The sequence below is a fragment of the Cervus canadensis genome, chromosome 24, assembly GCF_019320065.1.
Source record: "Cervus canadensis isolate Bull #8, Minnesota chromosome 24, ASM1932006v1, whole genome shotgun sequence".
Lineage (NCBI taxonomy): Eukaryota > Metazoa > Chordata > Mammalia > Artiodactyla > Cervidae > Cervus > Cervus canadensis.
This window is the reverse complement of record NC_057409.1, coordinates 17216079-17243004: the sequence shown is the minus strand read 5'-3', so window position 1 is coordinate 17243004 and position 26926 is coordinate 17216079. Positions and strand designations below refer to the sequence as shown.

Here is a 26926-nt window from a genome sequence, read left to right as displayed (position 1 = left end):
GGCCAATTAGATATAAGTGGAAGTCTGCTGGGACTCTTTCATCCCTTCCTCTTTCTTGTTACAAATAAGTTTGTAGTGAGCCTCTGGAGTCACTGAGTGACTGTGAGCAACCAGCATGAGGAAAAGGCCAAGAGGATCTTGAGACATTGTCTCAATATCATCATCTAGTTTCTGAACTCCAGATTTCTGGTTATGTGACACAATTAAATCTCTATTTAAGCTACTATTGTTGGGGTGTGATTTTACAACAAAATGCATCCCTAACTGATAGAGAATTCTATACAATGAGATCACTGAACAGTTTTCAGCTGCCAACAGTCTACTGCATTGCTATAGATACTCACTATCACTTAGAAATGCTGGCTTGCACTTCTGTGTATGAGCAGAAAATAGGAGCAGCCTGACTCAGAAGGGGCCCCATATGTAGCCTCTGGGTTTCCTAAAGCAATTCTTGCATTTTAAGCCTTTAGTCAGCCAGCTGCCAGCATTGTCAGCTGAACTGTTTTTGTTCAGTTGCTAAGTTGTGTCCAACTCTTTACGACCCCATGGACTGTAGCCCGCCAGGCCCCTCTGTCCTTCAGTATCTCCGGGAGTTTGCTCAAACACATGTCCACTGATTCGGTGATGCCACCCAACTACCTCATTCTCTGTCGCCCCCTTCTCCTCCTGCCCTCAATCTTTCCAAGCACCAGTTGAATAAAAAAATACATATATATAATTTCTGGAGCTTCAAATCTTGTTGGGGCGGGGAGGTGGGACATAGCGATGGGTGGGTTAGTTAGCACAAGCCCTCTGCCAGGGGGGCCCTAGGATGGGAGATGACTGTGGGCCTGTAGAGAGACTGGGAAGAAAGGGGTGGGAGGGCTTTGGCCTGAATCCATGAGCTTCCCCAGCTACTGGGAAGAAGTATTTCTGCACAGGATATAAGAATAAAGGGCCAGGAGCAGCCAGAAAAGGAGAGGGTGGGACATCTGAATAGGTGAGGCTCCTCCGGTGAAAACCCTGCCCAGAACTTCTAGTAGCTCTGACAACTGCTGCCAGTCCTGGCCTGGATGCCCCAACAGCCACCTCCAGAGATCACCTTGGTGTTCACATTTGACTCCAGCCTCTGCCATGCTTTGTAGGCTCCTGCCTTCAATGTCAGGACCATGGGAAGACTCTGTGACTTTGCCCAGCACCTGGCCTCTTGGGGACTGGGTCAACCTGCCACAAAGCTTAAAACCCACCCAGAATGACAGGTTCAGAGAGGTACCTGCCCAGCCATGGGACTCCTCCTGGGTACCTATGGCTTCTGGTATGCCCGATGCAAGTAGCAAATTCTCCAGTGAACTGGGATGAATGTATGTGAGAGATCTCATCCTAGATGTTGGCAACTGGAGGTCTCTTGAGACGGGTTTTTTTTCTGGATTATTCAGTGGACCCAATGCCTATTCCATCCCATGTACAGGTATCTTTAAAAGTGAGAGGAGAGCCCAGGTTGGATGCATGAGACAAGTGCTCGGGGCTGGTGCACTGGGAAGGCCCAGAGGGATCGGGTGGAGAGGGAGGTGGGAGGGGGGATCGGGATGGGGAATACATGTAAATCCATGGCTGATTCATGTCAATGTATGGCAAAAACCACTACAATATTGTAAAGTAATTAGCCTCCAACTAATAAAAATAAATGGAAAAAAAATAAAAAATAAAAGTGAGAGGAGGTGGCAGAGTCAGAACCCCGGAGAAATGAGAAGATGCTCTGCTGTTGGCTTAGATGATGGAGGAAGGGGCCAGGGGACAAAAAAGCAGGCAGTCCCCAGAAGCTGCAAAAGGCAAGCAAACAGATTGCCCCAGAGAGTTTCCAGAAAGAATGCAGTTCCACCAACACCTTGGTTTGGGCACACTGTGATCCAGTTTAGCCTTCTGACCTCCAGAACTGTAAGATCATACATTTGTACTGTTTTAAGCCACTAAGTTTGTGGCGATTTATTACAGCACCAGTAGGAAACTCCTGGGCTTCCCAGGTGGCACGAGTGGTAAAGAACCCGCCTGCCAAGGCGGGAGACATAAAAGATGCAGGTTTGATCCCTGGGTTGGGAAGATCCCCTGGAGGAGGGCATGACAACCCACTCCAATGTTCTTGCCTGGAGAATCCCATCCCATGTATAGAGAAGCCTAGTAGGCTACAGTCCATGGGATCGCAAAGAGTCTGACATGACTGAAGAGACTTAGCACACACATAGAAACTCTTACAGGGCTAGCTCCAGCCCACAGATCTGTTGAATCTACAGATGTGTTTTGAAAATCTGGAAAAGTCATCTGAGAGTGCAGAGTCCTAGCTTCTCGTGGGTTGTTGGGGTGGGGAGGGGGCTAACAATAGAAGAGCCAGTCATGATTTTCTGTTATTTCTTGGTGATATCAGCTTGAACTGGCAGAGACTGCCTCCTTCTAATGGGGCACAGGCTCTGCGCTATGGCACCATCTGTTTTACCAGACTGGTCATTTATCTCACAGGTTAAGGACCAAAAGTTCATCTACATTCTAAGGGAATGAATGACCTTTAACTTGCTAAAATTTATACATGAGAAATTGGGGGCAGGAATGGGGAGGGGGAAGAAAGGAGCATGTGCACACATGGAAACTTACTTCATATTCATCTGGGCTTTTAATATAAATGAGAACCCGACCTATCTACATGCACTCTAAGCTCTTAATGCCTTGAAGCGTTTACCTGCAAAAGGCGGTCCCAGCAACGCGGAGATGCCGTTAGCACAGATGATGATACCGTAGGCATTGGCCAGGTGCTCAATCCCCACCAAGTCCTCCGTCACCACGGGCATCAGGGAGAAATAACCGCTGGAAAAGCCTATCAGGGCACAGATGACTGCCAGGCCGGCGTAGGTGTGCATCAAGGGCAGAATAAAAATACTGAGGACCAGGGTGAAGTTGGCCATCAGGAAGACATTCCACACGCTGATGCAGGGTAGGTCGGCCACGACGCCCAGGACCACTTTTCCAAAGATGTGAACTATGGCTATGATCGAAGTCAGGGGGAACACATCATTTTGCTCTGATAACTTGTACAAGTTGACTATTTCTGGGAGGTGAATGAAAGGGATGACGAAGCTGCTGTAGGCAAACAGAGCCCAGAAAATAAAGGCGACAAACATCCGATTAGTAAAGAGCGAGGCTGTCCCAAAATAGCCCGAGTACCAGTCCCGGAAGCCCTTCCTGACCCTCATGGTCAGCTGGCTCACCGTCTTCAGAAGCCGGAAGGCGCACATGTCTGTGTGTGCGGCTTTCTCCTGGCACGCCTGGGCGGGCGCGTCCCCGAGGGAGGTGTCCTCGGTGCAGGGGCCCCCCGGCTTGTCCTCGGCTTCCCCCAGGTGTCCACTGGACCTGACCGATTCAGTGGAGTGAGCCGGCAGGACGTGGTGTGGCGCCTTCCCTTCAGGGTCATCGCAGTCCATCCCAGGCGAGAGCGGCCTCATGAGCGCCCCGCACACGCACAGGTTCAGGGACACGGCGCCCTGGATGAACATGGCGTTCCGCCAGCCGTACTCCGCGCACAGGTACTTGAGCAAGACCGTCATGAGGAACGTGCCGAAGCCGGTCCCGGTGGTGCTGAGACCCTGGGCGAGCGCGCGCCTCTTCTGGAAGTACCTGCCCACCATGACCACGGCCGGCAGGTAGGCCATCCCGCTGCCGAAGCCTGCGGCCCCGAGAGGGGAGAAAACGCAGACAAGGTAAACGGCCACAGCCCCGGCTGGCAGCCTTCAAGATCATCTGCATCTCATTACCTTCATCTCTGTAACTGTTTTTGAATAACAGCAATGGTTTAGTCGCTAAGTCGTGTCCCACTGTTGCAACCCCACGGACTAGATATAGCCTGCCAGGCTCCTCTGTCCATGGGATGCTCCAGACCAAATATTGGAGTGGGTTGCCATTTCCTTCTCCAAATAACAATAGCCAGTACTTACTGACCACTCACAGGAGTCCATGAGCTTTACAGACAATACCACAGGAAATCCCCTCTATCAAAAGGTAACATCTTACACAATATATGCCATTATGCCCATTTTTGTACTTGGAGAAGCTGACACTCAGAAAGAATCTCAACCCAGGTGTGTTTTTGTCGTCCAAAATTTGGGCTTTTCCTGCTGTGGCCTCCACCCACCCCGAGTTTTCTCTTCTGTTTAACTTTTCTTTTAAACAAAGATACAATCATGATTGTTTAAAAAAAAAGGAGCTTGGGAGGTAAGTACCAAGACCATCACCAACAGAAGCCTTTTTCTAGTCCCTCATTTCTCCCAACAGGCTTTTCAGCATAGGTTACACCAATAATAATAATAATAAATTACATTAGATAAATTATATATACTAAATAAACAACTAAAGTAAGTCTGCATTCTCACATGAGAATATAAGCTCCACCAGGGCAGGACTGTGGGTATTTTTGCCCCTGGTATGCTGGGCATTGCCCAGAATACATAGCATGTGCTTAGTGATTTGCTGAAAGATAGCATGCATTCTGAGCGTTCTGCTGTCAGTGCTAATTGCATTTAATACACAGGAAGTACTCATGGACAAGGGGAGGCAGTGACTCCAGGCAATTTGCAGAAGCCTCAGGAATGGGCCAGTGTGTTCCCAAATTCATCAGAAGAATAAAAGGAATTAAAATGTACCCATGAGTATACATAGCCACTAGACGTCAAAACCACCTAAGACTCATTTGTAGCTCTGATGTTTTTAATTGTATTTTTCTTAGAAAACAGGAACAGCTGGTGGTTGACATGGACAAAATTAAAACGCTGCTGGGGAAGGTGGTGAGTGTTGGGCGCAGGGGGTATTGGGAACACTTTGTGGTTTCGCACAATTTTGCTGAACCTAACAGTCGTGCTGTGCTGTCATGTCCGACGCTTTGTGACCCCATGGACTGAAGTCCACCAGGCTCCTTTGTCCATGGAATTTTCCAGGCAAGAATACTGGAGTAGATTGCCACTTCCTTCTCCAGGGGATCTTTCTGACCCAGGGATTGAACCCACATCTCTTACGTCTCCTGTAGTGGCAGGTGGGTTCTTTACCACTGCAGTGCACCTGGGAAGCCCTAAAATGGCTCTAAAAATGAAGTTTATTTAAAAATAAAATAAATATGAAATCAAATCAAATAAAGCACTGGCCAAGAGGTTGAGGGTTGTGGTCTCAACTTTTAGGTACAGATGGAGGGAAACCATAAAACCCCGCTTCAGTTGTTCAAGGGGTCCCATTGCATTCTAATGTTTACAACCTCCTGATATTAGGATAGCAGCTTAATAGCAGAGAAGAGACTGTGACCAACAGCATGCTCCAAAGCTGAGACGCTTCTCTAGTTCAGCATCATTTAACAGTTTCAGAATTACTTGAATTTGGAAGGAGACCAGAGCAGTCATACACACAAATATAATAATAACAGTTACCGCTAATTGAGTGGCGATGATGTGCCTGTTGCCTTTCGGGTTTTATCTGGTTTAATTTTCACAATAACCTGAAAGCTACCTGTGGTTATGCCCAGATTGTTAAAGGGAGCATTGAACCTCATGGAGATTGAGAAACTTTCCCTGACCTTGCAGCAGGTAGCCGGAGAATCTGGATTGGAATTCAGACCTAACTGCAGGGTCTGGTCCCTTTCCATTGTCTGTGCTCTGTCTCACCCTTAACTGCTCATCCCCTGGCTGCCAGGATGGAGCTGCAGAAGCATTTTGCTCTAGCTTTTAATATAGATGAATTCCTTAAACTGGATAATCTTATCATTATCTTATCTGAAAAATGAATCATTCCTTGATATCATAAAATATCCAGAAGGTGTTTAAATTTCTAATTGTCTTATGCTGCTGCTCAATTGCTTAGTCATTTCCGACTTTTTGCGACCCTGTGGACTGTAACCCGCCAGGCTCCTCTGTCCATGCGATTCTCCAGGCAAGAATACTGGAGTGGGTTGCCATTTCCTTCTGCAGGGGGTCTTCCCGACCCAGGGATTGAACCAATGTACCCTGCATTTGCAGGTGGATTTTTTTTTTTTTTTTTTTTTACCGCTGAGCCACTGGGAAAGACCCTGTCTCAAAAATGACCATATTTTTAAAAGATTTGTTTAAATCAAGTAAGGCCCACACATTGCTATTTGTTGATATATACATTTTAAGTCTCTTAAATTCTCTCTTTATTTTCCTCACAGTTTACTTGTTGAGGAAACTGGATCGTTTGTCCTTTGAAATTTGCCCTTCTGCATTTTGCTGAAGGCGCAAAAGTTTACTTTTCAAAATCTGATTTGTCACTGACAGTAACCAACATCCTAAATTAAATGTGGTTACGGATCGCTAAACAGCAGCAGAATGAAATGACTAATAAGGAACCGAATCAAGAGACCAAAGCATAAGAGTAGCACCAATTATAACATCATTTAAATAATAAATACTCCCACATGTGAGAAAAAAAAATTCTGTGCCTGATGCTATAAGCATCTATTACCCTCTCCATGGCCTGAACAATATCCCCCTTCCTCATGTGACTTTGTGATTCGTAATTGGCACAATTATTCTATGAGTGTGTCGGACAGGCCTTGGGGATGCTGAGGCCCAAGCGCAGTGGTCAAGCAGGGCTCTGGAACAATTCTTCATCACATCAGGTCGATTCCCTGGTGGCTCAGCCAGTAAAGGATCCGTCTGCAGTTCAGGAGACCCACGTTCAAACCCTGGGTGGGGAAGCTCTCCTGGAGAAGGGAATGGCAACCCACTCCAGTATTCTTGCCTGGAGAACTCATGGACAGAGGAGCCTGGAGGGCTACAGTCCATGGGGTTGCAAAGAGACACGACTGAGTGACTAACACTTTCACTTTGTACCCGGATAAGCCAGGAAGAAGAAGAAGGCCCAGAGCAGGGGAGAATCAATCTTCTGGTTTTGAGTAAAAAGCACGGATTGGAGGGAACGTTTCTTCCAGGAGCTGAGTAAGAAAATGGAGCCCTTAAATGGCAGAGCTGAAGAAATTTGTCCAGACTCTCCTGGGTAAGTAAGATCACTCAAACAGATGTTAATTTTCTGCTCATTAAGAGGACATCCATGCAATTTTAATTGCCTAGATGTTAAAAAAACAAATACCAAAAAATCTGCCTCAAATGCTTCTTGTAATGAAGAAGGATGTCAACAAAGTCTCTTTCAAACATAAAGAGATATGTACATACAGATATACAAATATGTTTATCACTGTACAGTGATAAACATGCATACACACATAGATATCTCAATAACTTGCCTTAAAATTTTATTTAAAAATTTAAAAATTAATTTAGTTTTTTTTTGTTGTTTCGTCACTCACTTCTTGCAGATATTTGCATCTAACTTTTTTCTTTTCTATAAAATAGAGGTCAATCAGTTTCAAAATGTCTCACTAATGACAGCCCAACAATATACAAGCTAGCTGATTTAGCTGGATTTTCCACTTAAATATAATTATAATATATATTTGTGGAGAAAGTGGGTACATTTATTTTCAGAGACTTTCTTTGAGTGTTTCCCGTATAAAAAGTGGGTGCAATAAAGTGTTTCAAGAAACACTTTCCTTTCACTGGTCTCCTGATCTTTTTCCTACTTCTTTGGATCCATAAATACTTGTTGAATAAATAAGTAAATGAATGAATATGGAGATCATATTATTTGAGGATCAAAAGCAACTAATTGCAAGATACAAAATTCCATTTAAACAAAGAGACTGAAACAAAGAGGCTGACCATAGGCATCTCTAAATGATGGGAATAAATTTCAAGTCCTAGTTTTTTCTTTTGGCCATGCTTGCGTGATCTTAGTTCTCTGACCAGGGATTGAACCTGAGCCATGGCAGTGAAAGGCCAAGTTCTAACACTGGTAAACCCACTGGACCGCCAGGCAACTCCCTCAAGTACTGGTGTTGGGGATTGATTCATAGTACATATGTCCAGACAACATGGATCAAGTTCCTAGGGGCTCCCATGTGTCTGCCCAGAGACCCTGGTGTGACTTCCTTAGTTTTAGCAAAAGTAAGATCCCTGTGTCAGCTCTATTCATTGGACTGTTATGGGGCAGTTTCTAAATCACCTCAGGAAAAACATTTTGAATTGTTCTTTAAGAAGTGTTGTCAAGTCCTTCAGATCAATGGTTTCCAAACTAGGCTTCATAGAATACAGAAGTGCTTTTTACACCTAAAGATATATATGTGGATACATCACAGAGAACCAACTTGTCAGCTTATATGGACAGTTGGTTTTTATGTTCACCTTCTTCTGCTACCTTAAAGCATAAACTTAAGCTTATACTAAAAATGTTACATCATATATAATAATAACTATGTATTAGCTAACATTTGCTTAAGACTTTATTATATGCCAAGCATTGTGCTAAGTGCTTCATACAGATCATTTCATATAACCTTTTCAGCAACCCTGTAAGCCAAGCAGTCAATTATTCCATTTTGCAGATAGACAGACTGAGGCATAAGCAAGTGAAGTAATTTTCCCAAAGTCACACATGTAAGTGGGGAAAAAAAAGCAAGGGTTCCAATTCTAACTTTGAACTCTTTACAAAAACACTGCCACCAAGGTGCCATTTATGACGATTATAGCTCTGTATTCAAAAAGGTCAGGCTGGATCCGGTTCACTGAAATACAATTGTATAGTAAGAAACTACTTATCCATGTGCATTCTGCTCTCTGTTGATAGAAGAAATTATGGCTGGGAATACATTTTGCAAAATGGATATGCAAACTGTGCTGCCTGACAGCCAATTTTTATATATCTCCTGGGGACTGCCACTCTGCTCTGGATTTGATTCTTACAGTCTCTAAATCTGTGTGGGTTTTGCTGCTATTTCATTAATTTGAACAGAGCCAAAGGAGAACGTGATTTTTCTCTGATTCACACTGGATTCTGCAGTTCTTAAATGAGAGAATGTTGTTAGTACGTGGGTTTTGTTACAAGAGAAGGACTAGCACTTAGAACCAGGTATAGAAAATTTAATTAAGTTCTATTAGGGAGACCAAGTACAGCTGTTAGGTTGTCTCCTCATGCTTCAGGTATATTTAACATCTTATATTAAAAGTATTACCTGGAGGATAGAATATAGGTAGGGTGGGGTAGAAACAAAGGGACTAAATATTTAATGGGTCTCTTTTCTCCATGATGAAATTCATTGCCTGAATGCTCAACAGAAATACACAAAGTCAAGTTTAGGAAAACCACTTATGGGGACTTCCCTGGAGGCCCAGTGGTCAAGACTCTGTGCGTCCAAACCAAGGGGTGTGGGTTCCACCCCTGGTTGGGGAACTAAGATTCCACATGGTGTGCGGCGTGGCCAAAAAAAAAAAGGAAGGAAATCCACAATGCTTACCAGCTGCCAGTCCAAAGGTAATAAAGAGATAATACACGTTCGCGGCATAGGCACTCAACACCCAGCCCAGCGAGTTCAGCAGCCCTCCGATGATGGCCGTCCGGCGGCACCCACAGGTGTTAATGAACAAGCCGATGAAAGGTCCTGCCACAGAACATTAAGAAAGGAACTGACTAGTGGAAAGTTATGGTCAACCTAGACAGCATATTAAAAAGCAGAGACATTACTTTGCCAGCAAAGGTCCATCTAGTCAAGGCTATGGTTTTTCCAGTGGTCATATATGGATGTGAGAGTTGGACCATAAAGAAAGCTGAGCACCGAAAAATCGATGCTTTTGAGCTGTGGTGTTGGAGAATACTCTTGAGAGTCCCTTGGACTGCAAGGAGATCCAACCAGTCCATCCTAAAGGAGATCAGTCCTGGGTGTTCATTAGAAGGACTGATGCTAAAGCTGAACTCCAATGCTTTGGCCACCTGATGTGAAGAACTGACTCATTTGAAAAGACCCTGATGCTGGGAAAGATTGAAGGCAGGAGGAGAAAGGGGTGACAGAGGATGAGATGGTTGGATGGCATCACTGACTCAATGGACATGAGTTTGAGTAAACTTCGGGAGTTGGTGATGGACAGGGAGGCCTGGCATGATGCAGTTCATGGAGTTGCAAAGAGTCTGACATGACTGAGTGAACTGAGCTGAACTGAGTAGCATTTTATTTTCATTTTATTTTCTTAGGGAATCTTTATATGAAGACAAAACATTACTAGAGCTGTTAACTAAAACAAACCAAACCCCCCGCCGTGGCCTTATGTGCAGAGAGCTTTTGGCATTCAAAGACAGGTTTCAATAATGTCCCCAAATGACACAAGGTTCTAGATTTTCAGGAAAGACAGACCTGAAATAAATAGACATGTTGATTCATTCTCTGGTCTACAACAGATCTTAGACTAGAGATCCAGAGGCTCTATCCAGTCTGTGGATACATTTTGTTTATCGAGAACAAAATGTTAAATGTTTTGAGTAAGTTGCCAACATTTAAAAATTAGGATTATTCACAAAAAATCCTCCCCATACGGCCCAAAGCAGCTGGCCCTGTGTGGTAGGTGATCCCGTTTAGCTGTGTCACACCCTCTCCAGTTTGCCGCAGCCCCCAGCCAAATACTAGTCTCTTATTTGGCCTCCTGGTCGCATTTACATTGCTTGTTTGATCTCTGTTCACATTTGAGTTTTTCCTCCAGGCTTTAAGGGAGCATGGAAGGGGGCTCTTGGGACGTCCATGCTTCAGGCGAGGCACTTGTAGCCTGTTTTCATGAGGACATCTAGATGCAAACCAAGCCTGAAAGAACTTCTCATGACTTCACACATACTTCAACCTCTGCTGACTCTCAGTTCCAATGGGACCCATCAGGCTATGCATTTATGACACTGTGTGGAGATTCAGGAATACACTTCACTCTGTTTTTTTTTTTTTTTTAATTTTTGTCAACCCTCTTTTCTTCCTGCCTTTGTGGCAACTTGTCTTGGGATAAGTGATTCCTTCTTCAAACAGCAATCTATATTTTAGTAATACCATTTGAGGCTGTACTCAATATTCAGTGTTGTTGTTCAGCCACTAAGTTGGATCTGACTCTTTGCGACCTCCTGGACTGCAGCACACCAGGCTCCTCTGTCCTTCACTATCTCCTGGAGTTTGCTCAAATTCGTATCTACTCAGTCAGTGATGCTATTTAACCATCTCATCCTCTGCCTCCCCTTCTCCTTTTGCCCTCAGTCTTTTCCAGTGAGTTGGCTCTTCACAACAGGTGATCAAAGTACTGGAGCATTCAGTAAGATCATCCATTTTATTTATTTGACTGTGCTGTGTGGTATGTGGGACCTTAGTTCCCCAACCAGGGGTGGAACCCAAGTCCCCTGCACTGGAAGGGTGTAGTTTTTACCACAGGACTACCAGGGAAGTCTAAGATCATGCATTTTAAACATCATCTTAGGGAATTCCTTGGCAGTCAGTGGTTAAGACTCAGCACTCTCATTGCAGTAAGATCCCTCAAGTTGTGCAGTGTTGCCAAAAAATAAAAATAAAAAGATGTCACATTTTTTGATCATTATTACTTTATGTAGTTATGGAACCCTATGTTCAGGTGGGACTATTTCAGGTTAAAAACTTACTAAGCTGGGACTTCCTGGTGATCGAGCAGTTAAAGAATCAGCCTTGCAATGCAGGGGACATGGGTTCAGTCCCTGGTCAGGGAACTAAGATCTCACATGCTGTGGAGCAATGAAGCCCATGCAACTACTGAGCTTGTGAGCTACAACTAGAGAGTCTGTGTGCTGAGATGAAAGACCTCATATGACACAAGGAAGACCTCAAGTGCTGCAACTAATACTCAACGCAGCCAAATAAAAAAAAGAATGAGTTTGCTTAATTTCTCATGTGCGAGTCACTGCCCAAGAGAGTGCTTTCAACTCTGTGACACAATTCATGGCATTTTTAAATTTAAAAGTGTAACTCAATGTCCTTACAAGGATGAGAAAGAGAAAACTGTTTATATTTATTCACTTCAAATATATTTTCGGTTCTCATTCAGTGTCCTGGCAGGCAGGGTGGTAGAGTGGGCATCATTTTGGAGTCCAATGGACCACATTTGAAGCCTCTCCTGCACTTACTGGTTACAAGTTAACTTCAGTAACGTAATGTCTCTGAGTGTTGCATGTTCTCCTTTGTGAGATGAAGATGATGGTCTGGCCCCCAGGCTTGCCAGAGAATCAAATGAGATCATGCACATCATACGCACTTGGCAAGTGCATAAGTTTGTGCATGCTAAGTAGCTTCAGTCCTGTCCGACTCTTCACAACACTATGGGCTGTAGCCCACCAGTCTCCTCTGTCCATGGAATTTTCCAGGCAAGAATACTGGAGTGGGTTGCCATACCCTTCTCCAGGGGAGCTTGCTGACCCAGGGATTGAACCCACCTCTCTTACATCTCCTGCATTGATAGGCAGGTTCTTTACCACTAGCGCCACCTGGGAAGCCCACACGTGGTGTGTAGTAAGTGCTAAATAAAGGAGAGCTGTTTTTCTGGCTTCTGCCTTGGAAAGCACCCAACGTATCTGCTGCCACCTGTATCAGGCACCTTAGATAATGAATAGCAATTTAGGGTCATGATAGACAGAATAAAAGACCTTTCATTTTTATAACTATGAGCCTTGCTGTGCTATAATTTCTGAGCACAAGATAAAAGATGTTTATCTGGGAGGCACCTTTCCTGAAGAAAGGTTACTCTACTGTCGGAAGCTCCACTGTCTGGAATTCAAGGACTCTCAGAATTCAGAATCCACGGTTACCTCCCACTTAAAGGTGACAATCATATTTCATCACCACTGTTGAGTTAGGTGTTCTGATTTGGGGGATCATCTTCAGGAAAGTGAAAGTGAAAGTAGCTTAGTTGTGTCTGACTCTTCTGACTCTTTGTGACCCCATGAGAGTCCATCAAACTCTCCAGGTCAGAATACTAGAGTGGGTAGCCTTTCCCTTCTCCAGGGGATCTTCCCAACCCAGGGATCGGACCCAGGTCTCCTGCATTGTGGACAGATTCTTTACCAGCTGAGCCACAAGGGAAGCCCAAGAAACTGGAATGGGTAGACTATCCCTTCTCCAGGGGATCTTCCCGACCCAGGAATTGAACCGGGATCTCCTCATTGCAGGCAGATTCTTTACCAGCTGAGCTATGAAGGAAGTCCAAGAACCACATCCAATAACTTCAGGACTGATTTCCATTGTTTATGCCAGTGGAACTTGTGAAACATGAAGTAACACCAAAGACAATCTTACTGGATGGTTTGGAAAATATTGGGACAAATGTCCTGGCCTTTGGCTGAATTTTCTTTTTTATTGTACACACACACTTCCTAGTTTGAATCTGAAAGTATTTTGTTCTACCCTGTAAATGTTTATTTTAAAAAAGGTGAGAAAATGGATTTTAAGTATTTCAGAAGACTAGTTTTCCTTTACTTACTCATTGAGAAGGTAAAATTATATCCAACATGAAAGTGTTATTCGCTGTCATGTCTGACTCTTTGCAACCCCCTGGACTATAGCCCGCCAGGCTCCTCTGTCCATGGAATTCTCCAGGCAAGAATACTGGAGTGGGTTTCCATGCCCTCTTCCAGGGGATCTTCCCAACCCAGGGATCAAACCAGGGTCTCCTTCATTGCAGGCAGATTCTTTACCATCTGAGCCACTAGGGAAGCCCATATCCAACATAAAACTAGCAAATTCCCTGCACTAAGGTTAACCTACTTGCACTTCTTATATGATACAATAGTCCTGATTTGAACAAGGCCACGGCAGGGTTGAAGGAGTCAGTTCATCACAGTTACAGGCAAAAATGATTTATCAACAATTCACTTACACACATAATGGTGCCCTTATTTAATTTTAAAACTAGATCAGTAACCATTCCCTGTGATAAACACATACCCCCTGCACACATCTTGAGAAATAACACTGTGTCCTTGTTTTCTGTCATTAGCACTGCCACCGTTACTAATGTCACTGGTATTATCCAAAAAAAAAAAAAAAAAAACTGGCTGAATACCAGCCAAGATCAACAGATCTCTGAATTGAATTCAAGCAATTAATTACCAATGTGGAAATCACTGACAAGACAAAGACTGCTGTCAAACACACATATGCCTGTCATACATGTACTTTCACAACCAGGAAGATACTTGAGGCCATTTATGTTTTCCCTGGAGGAGGGCAGGGCAGTATTCTCCAGTATTCTTGCCTGGAGAATCCCACGGACAGAGGAGCCTGGCGGGCTACAATCCATGAGCTCACAAAGAGTTGGACACGGCTGAGTGACTAACCACTTTCACTTTTTTCCATCTTTCTGATTTACTATTTCTCACGAGATAAGAATTGCTTTCATAGATTGCTGGGTGGTTAGGTTAAACTACAAAATACAAGAATATGTTATTATTCCTTCCTGTTAGCTGTATCAATAACCTTTCTAAAAACAGCTTAATAGATTTTTCAATGACATGGGATCAATATTTCAAATGTAAAACACCAGGGCTCTGAAATAAGATGGTTATTTACTTTTACTGTGTTTTTCTCTAAGTTTTTTATCTTTTAAAAATATTGATAAGTGTTTAAAAACAGATTTGTAATGGTAGGTAATGATGTATAATAGTTAAGAAAACAGGGGCAAACATTTTAAATGATCATTTTTTTAAATGCTCAAAATGTTTACAGTGCTCAAATAGGAGTATCACACAAAAGAACAGATATTGTCTGAGTCTACTTATTCAAGGTACTTACAGTAAACAAATTCATAGAGACATAAAACAGAATGGTAGTGGCCAGAGATAGGGGGCTGAGAGGAGAGGTGGCAATGGGGACTTATGGCTTAATTGGTAGGATTTCAGTTTAGGAAGATGAGAAAAGTTCTGGAGATGGATGTACTCAATGGTATTGAACTGTATACCTAAAAATGGTTAAAAGGGTAAATTTCATGTTAGGTATATCTGACCACAATAAAAACAAGAGTAACATCCACTAACATCTAATCTCTAGTACTTCAACGAGATAAGCATGACTTACAGCGAGGGACTGTCATATTATAATTATATAATTATAATTGACAACAGGTCACATGTGAACATACCTACAATCAAGGTGACGCCCATGCTGAGGGAGCTGACCCACGCCGTCAGGCCGCGGCTCTGATGGAATTCTTCAAGCCACTCCACGTTGAGGACACCCAGGGCCATCTGGGAGCCCATGATGAGGATGTGAACAAAGAAAGAGGACAAGACCATCATCCAGGCCCAGCCGCCATCAATGTCTGGGTGGGGTTTAAGTGTTTTCTTATCTTTGGGGTCATCTTCAAAATCATACCCAATGTCTTCATGACTTGTATACATTTTCCAAGATGTTCTGAAATACATAAGGACAAATAATTTCATGGAACATCAGAACAAAAAATATCTCCTTCTTCTTTGGACAGCACTACCTCCCCATCAAAACCAAAGTCACCCCACTGTCACACTGGATCTTTAGTCTTCGTCATTATGTAGATTTGGGAACATGCTTTGCTTTTTAGCAAGGCCAAGTGCTTTTATGAAACCTTTTTCATCTTTATAGTCATCCTATATATAAATGCTATGATGGTTATTTCAAAGAAATGAAAATCGACTCAGAGAAGTTAAGTACCTTTCCCAAGTTCTCAAGGCCAGTAGACAGTATGGCTAGATAGGAACCTGGGAATTGACCCCAGCTATTCCTGATTCTAAAACCCAAGCCTTGTGTCCCTTACTGAGATGGAAACTGACAGATAACACAGATGTCAGAGAAGGACGGCGCCTGGCCTTAGGTAGGGTAGCCTGGTCCTGTGCAGGCTCTTGGCAGAGGATAGTGTTCTCAGTTTTGTGGGTCCAAGTGTTCAATTTGTTCAGTACAGCTACAGCGGGTTAGCCCCAGGGGGACTGACTCATACGAACCCAACTCAGGGGAGACTGATAAAGAAGAAGGCTAATTTGTTATCTGACAAGGGACGATAGAGTTTTTTAATAATGGTGATGCTATGTCTGACATACATGACTTACTTTTATCCCCTCTGTCCACCCCCATTCTGAGCATTTAGCTGGTGAGCTAGAAAACTGCTAAGACAATAGGAAATCAGACTAAAGAAACTTAGACACTACAGTGATGTTCAGGTTACCAGAAAGCCAGCGGCTAGATCTTGAAGGCCCTTATGTGTCAAAAAAGGATCTTGGAGTTTATCTTTACAAAATGAACAGTTGGCAGCTGCGTTTGCACAAGGAAGAGATAAGATGGGGTATGTGGTTTGCATAGACCCATCTCTCAAGTTGTTCGATCAAGAGGATGGAGGTTGGATGGAGCTAGAGGGGAGACGATACTAGGTCAGGGAAGGTCTCTGGTTTTATCTTGTAGGATGAGATTGAAGTATGTGCATAGGAGCTGAGGATAAAGAAAAAAATAGAGATAGGGATAAAGACAGAGACAGGCATAGATGCATGTGTGCTAAGTCACTTCAGTCGTGTCTGACTCTTTGTGACCCCATGGACGTAGTCTGCCAGGCTCCTCTGTCTGTGGGATTCTCCAGGAAAGAATACTGGAGTGGACTACCATGCCCACCCCGAGGGGATCTTCCCAACCCAAAGATCAAACCCAAGTCTTTTGCAACTTCTGCACCGCAAGCAAATTCTTTACCCACTGAGCCACTTGGGAAGCCCAGAGAGACAGAAAATGACTAACCCCAGGGGTCACGGGACAGGGTTAGTCTTGATCAGGAAGGGTGACCAATCCTCTAAGACTGGAGGAAGCAGCAGGTAGATAGAGATAAAGATGGTAAGCATGGGGTGGAAAGTGATGCTTGTTTGTCTAATTTCTTTGGTGAAGTAGGGAAGCTAGCTCATTGGTTGAGAATGAGGAGGATGGTGGCTATGTTGGGGCCTCAGTGTTCAGGATAATGAAACAAACTACTGTCTACAACAAGTGGAAATGATTGTTGGGCAGCTGAGCCCTGAGGGGCAGTGAAACACCACGGACAGAGCAGAGGGGGCACTTGGCCCCAGAAGCCACCAGCGAGAACAAAAAAAGCAAGAACAAACGACTAAAAGTTGGTCTGCTTTTTTGTCATCACTGTTGTGCCAGTAATTCTAGATGTCACTGACAAAATACTCTTCCCTGAAAAAATCCTTTGTTGGTCAGAGTTTCAAACAATGATTTTTTTTTTTAACAATGATGTTTTCATATTATGTCTGAAAGCGTCATATCAGCATCATTTTCTAAACACTGTGTTCTACATGGAAGTTATTTCAGAGAACTAATGGTGATATTTTGGCTTTGGCCACCTGATGAGAACTGGCTCACTGGGAAAGACCCGGATGCTGGGAAAGATTGAGGGTAGGAGAAGAGGGGGATGACAGAGGATGAGATGTTGGATGGCATCACTGACTCAATGGACATGAGTTTGAGCAAGCTCTGGGAGTTGGTGATGGACAGGAAGCCTAGCATGCTGCAGTCCATGGGGTCACAAAGAGTTGGACACGACTGAGTGACTGAACTGAACTGACACATGTAGGGCCCCAGCTGCACACTTTTGGCTTTTTTTCTTTTTTAAAAATCTTTTTATTGAAGTATAGTTGATTTATAATATCATGTAAGTGTCAGGAGTATAGCACAGCAATTCAGTTTCCTTTATATGTTATTATTAATATTGAATGTAGCTTCCTGTGCTATACAATAGGTCCTTATTGATAATCTATTTTATATACAGTAGTGTGTATATGTTAATCCCAAACTCCTAATTTATCCCTCCCTCTGACCTTTCCTCTTTGGTAACCATAAGTTTATTTTCTAAGTGTGAATCTGTTTCTGTTTTGTGAATAAGTTCATTTGTTTCATTTTTTAGATTCCACATGAGTGATAGCATATGATATTTGTGTTTTCCTATCTGACATAATTCACTCAGTATGACAATCTCTAGATCCACCCATATTACTGCAAATGGCATTATTTCGTATTTTTTTTAAATGGCTGAATATCATTCCATTGTATATATGTACCACATCTTCCATTGTATATATGTACCACATCTTCTTTATCCATTCCTCTGTTGATGGACATTTTGGCTACTTCCATGTTTTGGCTATGGTAAACAGTGCTGCAGTGAAAATTTGGGTGCATGTATCTTTTTGAATTATGGTTTTCTCCAGATACATGCCCATGCACGGAACTGCTAGATCATATGGCAACTCTATTTTTAGTTTTTAAAGGAATTTCCACACTGTTTTCCATAGTGGCTGCACAAATTTACATTTCTACCAACAGTGTAGGAGGGTTCCCTTTTTCTCCACATCCTCTCCAGCCATTTATTATTTGTAGACTTCTTGATGGTGGCTATTCTGACCACTGAAATTTTAATTTGCATTGAACATCTTTTCCTGTGTCTTTTGACCATCTGTATGCACATATCTGTTTTGACAGTAAGAGTTTCTAAGAATTTAGAACTGCTGACACTCACCTCAGCTCAGTTTGGATCTGCAATGCCTGCAGTGTTACACATCACTGCCTTTAGTAGGACATTCAAGATGGACCCTGACATCACATGATGGTGGAGATGAACAGCAGGATGCCGGCTACTTGACTTTTGCCCTCCACATGCCCACCTGCAGTCTTTATTTTTGTTTAAAATTTAAAAGAGCGAAACAGAGTGCAAGACCACAGGGTGAAAAACTTGGGTCTGGAAAGTAGTCAATGCATGAAACGTTTTACTCAGTTGAATAATGTCTTTAAAATGCAAATGCATTCTTTGTCTCAGGTAATTATTTTAAACCAGAAGAGCAAATCAGAAAACAATTATTACTGACCATGACATGTGATTATTACTGAAAATCCTTTTGTTGCAGTGGAGGAAGGTGATGTAAAAAATGGTCCCAGTACACTAGGAACACCTCCAACTGTTTTTGGCTTTTCTGTGCAGTACTGGTACATGGACGAGAGGACAGAGAAGCAGACTGTGGCTAAGCACCCAGCACCCAACCTCCTTTACGGAAGCACCCTCTGCCGTTTGCACAGTCTGTCTCTGTACACTCCTGAGCAAAGAATTGTTTTTACCTTTTTGAAGGCTATGCGACTGCAGAATTTAAAAATGCTTACTCTCTGACCCTTTATAGGAAAAGTTCACTAATCCCCAGACTAACAGTTTGTTGGGAAGAAACAGGCACTAAAGGATCAGGGATGCTAATGGAAGAGCAATTTAAAGGATCTATCCTGGGGCTCATCTTGACGCTTACTTTCTCTTGTACTCATTATTTTTATCTTTTTTGGGCTTCCCTCGTGACTCAGACAGTAAAGTGTCTACCTGCAATGCAGGAGACCCGGGTTTGATCCCCTGGAGAAGGAAATGGCAACCCACTCCAGTACTCTTGCCTGGGAAATTCCACAGACAGAGAGCCTGGCAGGCTACAATCCGTGGGGTTGCAAAGAGTTGGACACCACCGAGCAATTAACACATCTTGACTCTTCCTTTCATACTCATTGTTTTTATCTTTTAGATGATTCTATCTCTTAAGCAGCTGGGCAGTTCTCAGCCATTACACTTCCTGCCCACAATGCTGCTCTCCGCTGGGTCACCTCTCGTTTACCCGGGCTGCTGGGAGCGATAAAATGCTATCTTACCATGTAACTTCCCCACCCTGTCAGGTTATCTTGAGGATCAAGTTCAAACTGCCCTGTCCGCCCCCAGGTTCTCCTCTTGCGTTATCTGCCACCCTGCCAGCTCCCTCCTCCCGGTCTTCACCTTTGCCCTCTACTTTCCAGGCTGGTGGAAGCACCTGCAGCTCCCTGAACCTGGCAGAGCCTTGCAACTTTTTGTGCATGATGTTTTCTTCTTTCGGGAACACTCTTCTCTCCTTCTAATCTCCTGCTCCTCTTCTGCTCATCCTTCAAGGTTTAACTGAATTCTAATAGTGAAATTTTGAAAGAATGAGGGGGGAAAAAAAAACACCTTACAAATATCTCTAATATCCAACATTACAGTAAGTGTTAAATCAATCACTCATGCCATAGCTATGCAATGCCAGTGCACCATCAAAAATAAAACTACACAGGCTCTTTGAATATTTATAAAGGAAGGAAATGGCACCCCACTCCAGTACTCTTGCCTGGAAAATCCCATGGACGGAGGAGCCTGGTAGGCTACAGTCCATGGGGTCACAAAGAGTCTGACACGACTTCACTTTCACTTTCAAGGTGTGACTTATACTTGGGGGGGGGGTCACAAAATGAGGTGCATGAAATGACTCCTTTTTGGTTGTTTTTAAAAATATGTTATCTGTGGGGGGGGGGGGAAGACTGGAGTGAAACAAACCTGTTGATGGAGATTATTCTTTGAATGATGGTCTTTCAAATAATTTCTCTCTTTATTTAAATTTTTGGGAAGAGTTCTAAATAAATATATATTGAGATCAAACCAGTCAGTCCTAAAGGAAATCAACCCTGAATATTCATTGGAAGAACTGATGCTAAAGCTCCAATACTTTGGCCATCTGATGCAAAGACCTTGATGCTGGGAAAGATTGAGGGCAGGAGGAGAAGGGGGGAACAGAGGATGTGATGACTGGATGGCATCACCGACTCAATGGACATGAGTTTGAGCAAGCTCCGGGAGATGGTAAAGGACAGGGAAGTCTGGTGTGCTGCAAGTCCATGGGGTGGCAAAGAGTTGGGCACAACTTAGTGACTGAATAACAAACTTTATTATAAGAAAGTAAAGTTCCCTCTATCTTTTAAACATCTCCTGGTTCAGCTTCTTGCCACCAGTAGATTAGTGGCAATTCAGAGCCATTTCCCTTGGGAATACTAGTCTGCACTGGGATGTAGACTTGTGTGTGTGCTTCCCCAACACCCTCTTCTCCCCCATGAGAGGACAGTCTGCCTAATGATAGAAAGGGAAGTATAAAATGTAACCCATTCTAGGCTCACCTACAATAGAAGCTCTGCCCGTCACATTAGGGCTGTGCACTGAAGAAGCTGAAGGAAGGAGATGGGAAGATTAGGGACCAATAGTCAACTTCTCATCCTTCCCTAGAGTGAGTTCATTACCAGTGAAAGAGAAACTATTTATGGGGTAAATGAAGTAACACACACAGGCTATGACATGGAAGTCAGCTATATATTTACCTGGTAACAGGCAGAAATGAAAATAATTCAGAGCCTGCTGGAGTGTTTCAGAGATTAAAAGGAAATTAAACTTTCCACACCGCTCTTAGGGGACTAAGCTTTATAAGCAAGTCATCGATTTTTAATTTGACTATGGTGATGTTGTTCGGTCCAACTCTCTGTGATCCCATGGACTGCAGTATGCCAGGCTTCCCTGTCCTTCACTGTCTCCCGGAGTTGGCTCAAACTCATGTCCCTTGAATCAGTGATGCCATCCAACCATCTCATCCTCTGTCGTCCCCTTCTCCTCCTGCCCTCAATCTTTCCCAGCATCGGGGTCAATTATGTTAGCATGTAAGGAGTTCATTATAAATGAGACATGAAAGGGAAAGCTCCAAAATAAAATTTAAAATACAGTCTCCCCCAGAGGTGGGCAGCTATGCTGGTAGTAGGTTCATCATTAGATGTAGGTGTGTAGTGGGCCCCTCTGTAATTTGGCTCTATCAATATTTGCACTCTAGACCTGGTGTGCACTGGAAATATCCAGCCTTTGGAGGGTGCACTTGAGGTCAACAGGCTAAAGAGCCTGCAGCAGCTGAGCTAGTGCAGAGACCACAGCACAGCAGAAATGACTGTCGGGTACCCCTAGTTCATGCTGAATTAGAGGGAACTGAACACCTAAGTGCCTCCTATGGCCAGAGGTTGTGCTCGGTGGCTTCACCACGATTCTGTCCAGTTGACACTAATGTTCCGTTTCACAGATAAGGAAATCGAGGCTACTTGTAGAATGCGGGCCACACAGCTCAGAGAGGCTAAATTACCAGGTGCATGCGAGCTGAGTTGCTTCAGTCATGTCCGACTCTGCGACCCTATGGACCCTAGCCTACCAGGCTCCTCTGTCCATGGGATTCTCCAGGCAAGGATACTGGAGTGGGTTGCCATGCCCTCCTCCAGGGGATATTCCCAACACAGGGATCGAACCTACCTCTCTTAAGTCTACCTGCATTGGCAGGTGGGTTCTTACTGTTGGCGCTACCTGCGTGGTAAGCCAAATATGGACCCGGGTGTGAGGGATTCCAAAGCCTATTTTATCCACCATCACTAGTGAATGGTGAATAACTAACTGACTGACAGTCTCTCTCTCTCACACACACACAAACACACACATCACAGGCAAAGCGAAAAGGAACCTTTCTAATGTCCAATAATAACCCTCACTCATCCTTGCTAATGAGCCTAGATCAGCTTTTCACTGGAAAGAAAACGGCTTAATTGTTAAGCAGAGTTGAGCTCCTAAAACACCGTCCGAGGCCTCAGCGGCGTCCAGTCCCAGCAAGGCCGCCCCCGGCCCCTCGCCTCATTTTTGTCTCCCCTTCCCTTCCTGAGGGACTCGATCAGAACCGCTCTGAGGGACCCGAATCTCACGCCTGGGGCTGGACCCCAGCGATCCGGCCTCCGCGCCACCCGCCTCCCCCTAGCGCCGCCCTCTCCGGGACCCTCCGTGCTCCCCCTTCCCCAGCACCTCGAGACCCCCTCACCCCCCTCTCCATCCCGCGTCTCCCCACACGCTGGGAGCCCCCAGTTCCGCGGGGAAGCGGGGCCGATCGCAGTCCCGGCAGCCTGCGCCAGGAGTTCTCCCGCACCCCCGAAAGTCCCCTGACCCGGGTCCCCCCGCTCCCTCCTCCCCGCGCCCCATCACTTGTAGTTCGAGTCCCTAACGGGGGTCGGGAGAGGAGGCGGGGGGCGAGGTTGAGCGCGGGGCCGAGGGCGCCTCCCGGGCCGCGCGGGAGTGCGGAGGGGCGCCGTGCGCCCTGGACGACGCGCGCGGGGCCCTGGCCGCGGTGGGAGCTACGCGTGTCCCCACGCTCCGCCCCGGCCCGGCGCTAGTCCGCCCGCCCCGAGGTGACCTCGCCCGCGGCTCCCGAGCCCCCAGGCGGGCGGCCTGGGCTGGACCACCGCGCCTCCGCGCAGCCCTGCCTTCGATAGCCCGAAGCCCCTTCCCGGATCCAGCCCGGGGGCCAGCGCCGCCGCTTCCCGGGCGTCTCGGGGCGCAGCCGCCACCGCAGTCCAAGATGCCCCCGGCGCCTCTCCATCCCCGGGCCCGCGGCGCAGCGCGGCCCGCGATACTCACCGCCCACAGCCCGCCGGGCGGCGGCCTCACTCGGCTCCCGGCCCGGATCTCCGAACTCGCTGCCTTCCTCGGAGTCCCCGGAGCGGTTGGGCGGAGAGATTTGTGGCGATGTCGCGGATCATCCCGGAGCTGCCTGCGCCCGCGGCTCGGCGCTCCGCCCGGCTCGGCGCTCGGTGCGGGCTCCCGGCGCCTCCGCCTCTCGCTGCCGGGCCAGCTCCGTCTTGGGGAGCTTGGAGATCGAGACCTCAGTCCATGTGGCTTTTTAAAAAAAAAAGGGGGGGGGTGCGTTTGGAGGTGCCCGAACCTAACCTGAGCTTCCTTCCAATCCGTGCAATTTCAAATCTGCACGCTTGTTCATTCCCATACCGGCTAATTCTGGTTTGGCAGGAAAGAAAAAAAAAAAAAAAAAATGCAGTCACCTCGCGTGCACACTCTTGTGGCGGGTTGTAGTTTCCACCTTTGACTGAGGTTTTCAAATGCTCTCGGCACGTTTATAACTGGAGGAAAGGGCCTGAAACCTAAAATGCAGGTGGGACTAGAAGGACCTTCTATTTCTCTGAGATAGGAGAGAAGTGATGGGGGGTGGGGGGAACCCCTCACTGAAGGCTGGGCCACATCATATAGCAGTTTGTAGATGGAAGAGATGCAGGCCCTGCAGCGTTCGCGACCAAAGCCTGAGTGGTGGGTTCCCTTGTGGCTCAGCTGGTAAAGAATCCGCCTGCAATGCGGGAGAGCTGGGTTTGATCCCTGGGTTGGGAAGATCCCCTGAAGAAGGGAAAGGTTACCCATTCCAGTATTCTGGCCTGGAGAATTCCATGGACAGAGGAGCCTGGCGGGCTACATTCCATGGGATCACAAAGAGTCAGACACGACTGAGCGACTTTCACTCACTTCACTTCGTCCTGCGTGGTACCTCTCCTTGTTCTCTTTCCAGTATCTGACCATTGTCCGGTTCCTACATTCATGGGCACCATAGATTTCATTTCCACCTGTACCTGCTTTGTTCCCAACAGGGCACCCAACTCAATGCTTTGCCCAGGGAGAGTTTTCAGTATTTGTTAAGTGAACGTGTGAATAAATGAAACCAGTGCTATTTTACTTCACTGGAAGCACTCTGTTCTCTATTGCTGTTCTAATAGAGTATCACCATCTTCCTGACTGAAAGCAGTAACTTACTATTTCATAATTCTGGGGGTCAGAAGTCTGAAAGGGATCTTGGCTAAAATCAAGGAGCTGGCAGGTTTGTGTTCCTCCTGGCAGCCCTAGGGAAGAACTCGGACTTCTGGAGTCAGCCCACATTCCCTGGATCCCGGCCACTTCTTCTGTCTTCAAAGCCAGAAATGGCTGCATCATTCTGTACCTTTCTACACAGTCACATCTCCGGCAGGCTCTTCTGTTCTGCCTCTCTCTTCCACATTTAAGGGCTCTCGGGATTACATTGGGCCTACCCGGGGTAACTGGGTTATTGGATAATCCAAACAATCTCCCCATTTTAAGGTCAGCTGATTAACATTCTTAATGCCACCTGCAACCTTAATTCCCCTTTGCTCTGTAAGGTAATATATTTACAGGGTCCAGAGATTATGATGTGAATATCTTTGAAAGTGAAAGTGTTTGTCACTCAATTTTGTCCAACTCTTTGCGACCCTATGGAACTGCGGCCTGCCAGGCCCCTCTGTCCATGGGATTCTCCAGGCAAGAATACTGGAGTGGGTTGCCACTCCCTTCTCCGGGGGACTTTCCCAATCTAGGGATCAAACCCACATCTCTTGCACTGCAGGTGGATTTTTTTTTTTTTAAACCATCTGAGCCACTGGGGAATCCAGTGGACATCTTTGAGGGACTATAATTTTACTTATCATAAATTTCCATCTTTCTTCTTATTTCCTTTTTTTTTTTCAAAACAAAAATATTCACATTGCTCCCTTTTTTTTTTTTTTACATTGCTCCTTCTTATATCAAGCCTTGATTAAAAATAATTGAGAACATTACGAGAAACTATGGTTAAGTGAGAACGTTTAGATGAGGTACCAGGCTTATGTGGCTCATATGTTTTCCTTTTGCTGATCAGAACATGAGCAAATGGATGGTTAGTATTCTTGTGGCCTGACCTTCTCAGATACCATTCATTTCAACCTGGCTTTTGACAGTAAGTCAAGATAGAGTTTCTGGCAAATACCTCAAGTGTAGATGATCCATCTTGTTTGGAAAGAGCTCTGTAAGATTTTTTTTCTCTGTAAGACTAGGTCTTTTTTTATCCCTCTGAAATATTTTAGGTTTATTGAGGTATAATATATGTAGCGTGAACTGTATATATTTAAATGTACAACTTGATGAGTTTTAGCATAAGTCTGTGGAACCATCAGCTCAATCAAATAACTCCAAAATTTTTCTGTGCCCTTTGAAAGCCAGTCACCTCACCCCCCCCACAATCCCAGGCAAACTCTCATCTGCTTTCTGCGAAGCTTCTCCTCTGGACCATGGGTACTTTGCATCCAGAATACCCCCAAAAGGCTTTTCTTTTTTGCCCTTCCAACTTTATTGAGGTATAATTGACAAATAAATTATACATACTTAAAGTGTACAACATGGTGATTTGATACACATACATATTGTGAAATGACTATCACATCACAATCAAGTCAATAAAAACATCTATCACTTCACATGTCACTGTTTTTTTTTGTTTTTTTTTTTTTTTTGATAGTGGTGAGAACACTTTGTATCTACTCTCTCAGCAGATTTCATGCATACATTTAGTGAAAGTGTTAGTTGCTCAGTCATGTCTGACTCTTTGCATCCTTATGGACTGTAGCCCACCAAGCTTCTCTGTCCATGAATTTCTCCAGGCAAGAATACTGGAGTGGATTGCCATTCCCTTCTCCAGGGATCTTCCTGACCCAGGGATTGAACCCAGGTCTCCCTCATTGCAGGCAGATTCTTTACCATCTGAGCCACCAGGGAAGCCCTAAGCATACATTACCATATTGTTAACTATAGTCACCATGCTGCACCAGAGATCTTTGACCAGCATTTCCACATTTCTCTCACCCACTAGACCCTGGCAACCACCGTTCTACTCTCTGCTTCCATGAGTTCAACTCTTTTTTTTTAAGATACTACATATGAGTGAGATCCTACAGTATTTTTCTTTCTCTGCCTAGTTTATTACACTTGCCACAATGTCACAAGTGGCAGGATTTCCTTCTTTTTTAGTAGCTGAATAATATTCCATCATGTATATATCACATTTTCCATCAATGGACACTTACTTAGATTGTCTCCATATTTTGGCTACTGTAAATAACGCTGCAATGAGCATGGGACTACAGCTGTCTCTTCAGGACACTGATTTCATTTCCTATAGAAGGCTTTTCCAAGAAATCATGTTATCTTCACAGGTGTCATTGCTCTTAACTGTCTGGCAGTCTTTTGTTGACACAGCTAGGTTGAAAGCAGACCTGGAGCAAAGGCACTCACTATCTATGAGTCACAGATTGGTGTGTCTGGGTTAAATGAGTAAAAAGCCATTCTAAACCAAAACATTAAAGAAAAGCACTGAACTCTTTGCATGTATCTGAGGTAGAAGACCCTGACATTATCTCTTGAGTTCTAGGCAAATCACATATCGTTCCACAATAGTAATCTTACTTTAAACTTCATTGTATCAAGAAATAACCTTGTCCTTTAAGGAGATAAAATGACTCAAGTGCTGCTTCTAAAAGCCTTTCCTCTTAGTT

General features: G+C 44.8%; 1 protein-coding gene across 3 annotated transcripts in view; it reads right to left on the bottom strand.

Moving 5' to 3' along the window:
- SLC16A14 (solute carrier family 16 member 14) overlaps window positions 1-23563 on the bottom strand; it is a 37352-nt gene extending 13789 nt beyond the window's left edge. For all 3 annotated transcript variants that reach the window (XM_043445116.1, XM_043445115.1, XM_043445114.1), the window contains exons 1-4: window positions 23187-23563; window positions 15033-15304; window positions 9368-9511; window positions 2708-3688 (exon numbers count right to left, since the gene is read on the bottom strand). In XM_043445116.1, coding sequence (XP_043301051.1) covers window positions 2708-3688; window positions 9368-9511; window positions 15033-15291 — 1384 coding nt within the window. In that variant the 5' untranslated portion in view covers window positions 15292-15304; window positions 23187-23563. The remainder of the gene's footprint in view (window positions 1-2707; window positions 3689-9367; window positions 9512-15032; window positions 15305-23186) is intronic.
- Between the last annotated feature and the right edge of the window lie 3363 nt (window positions 23564-26926).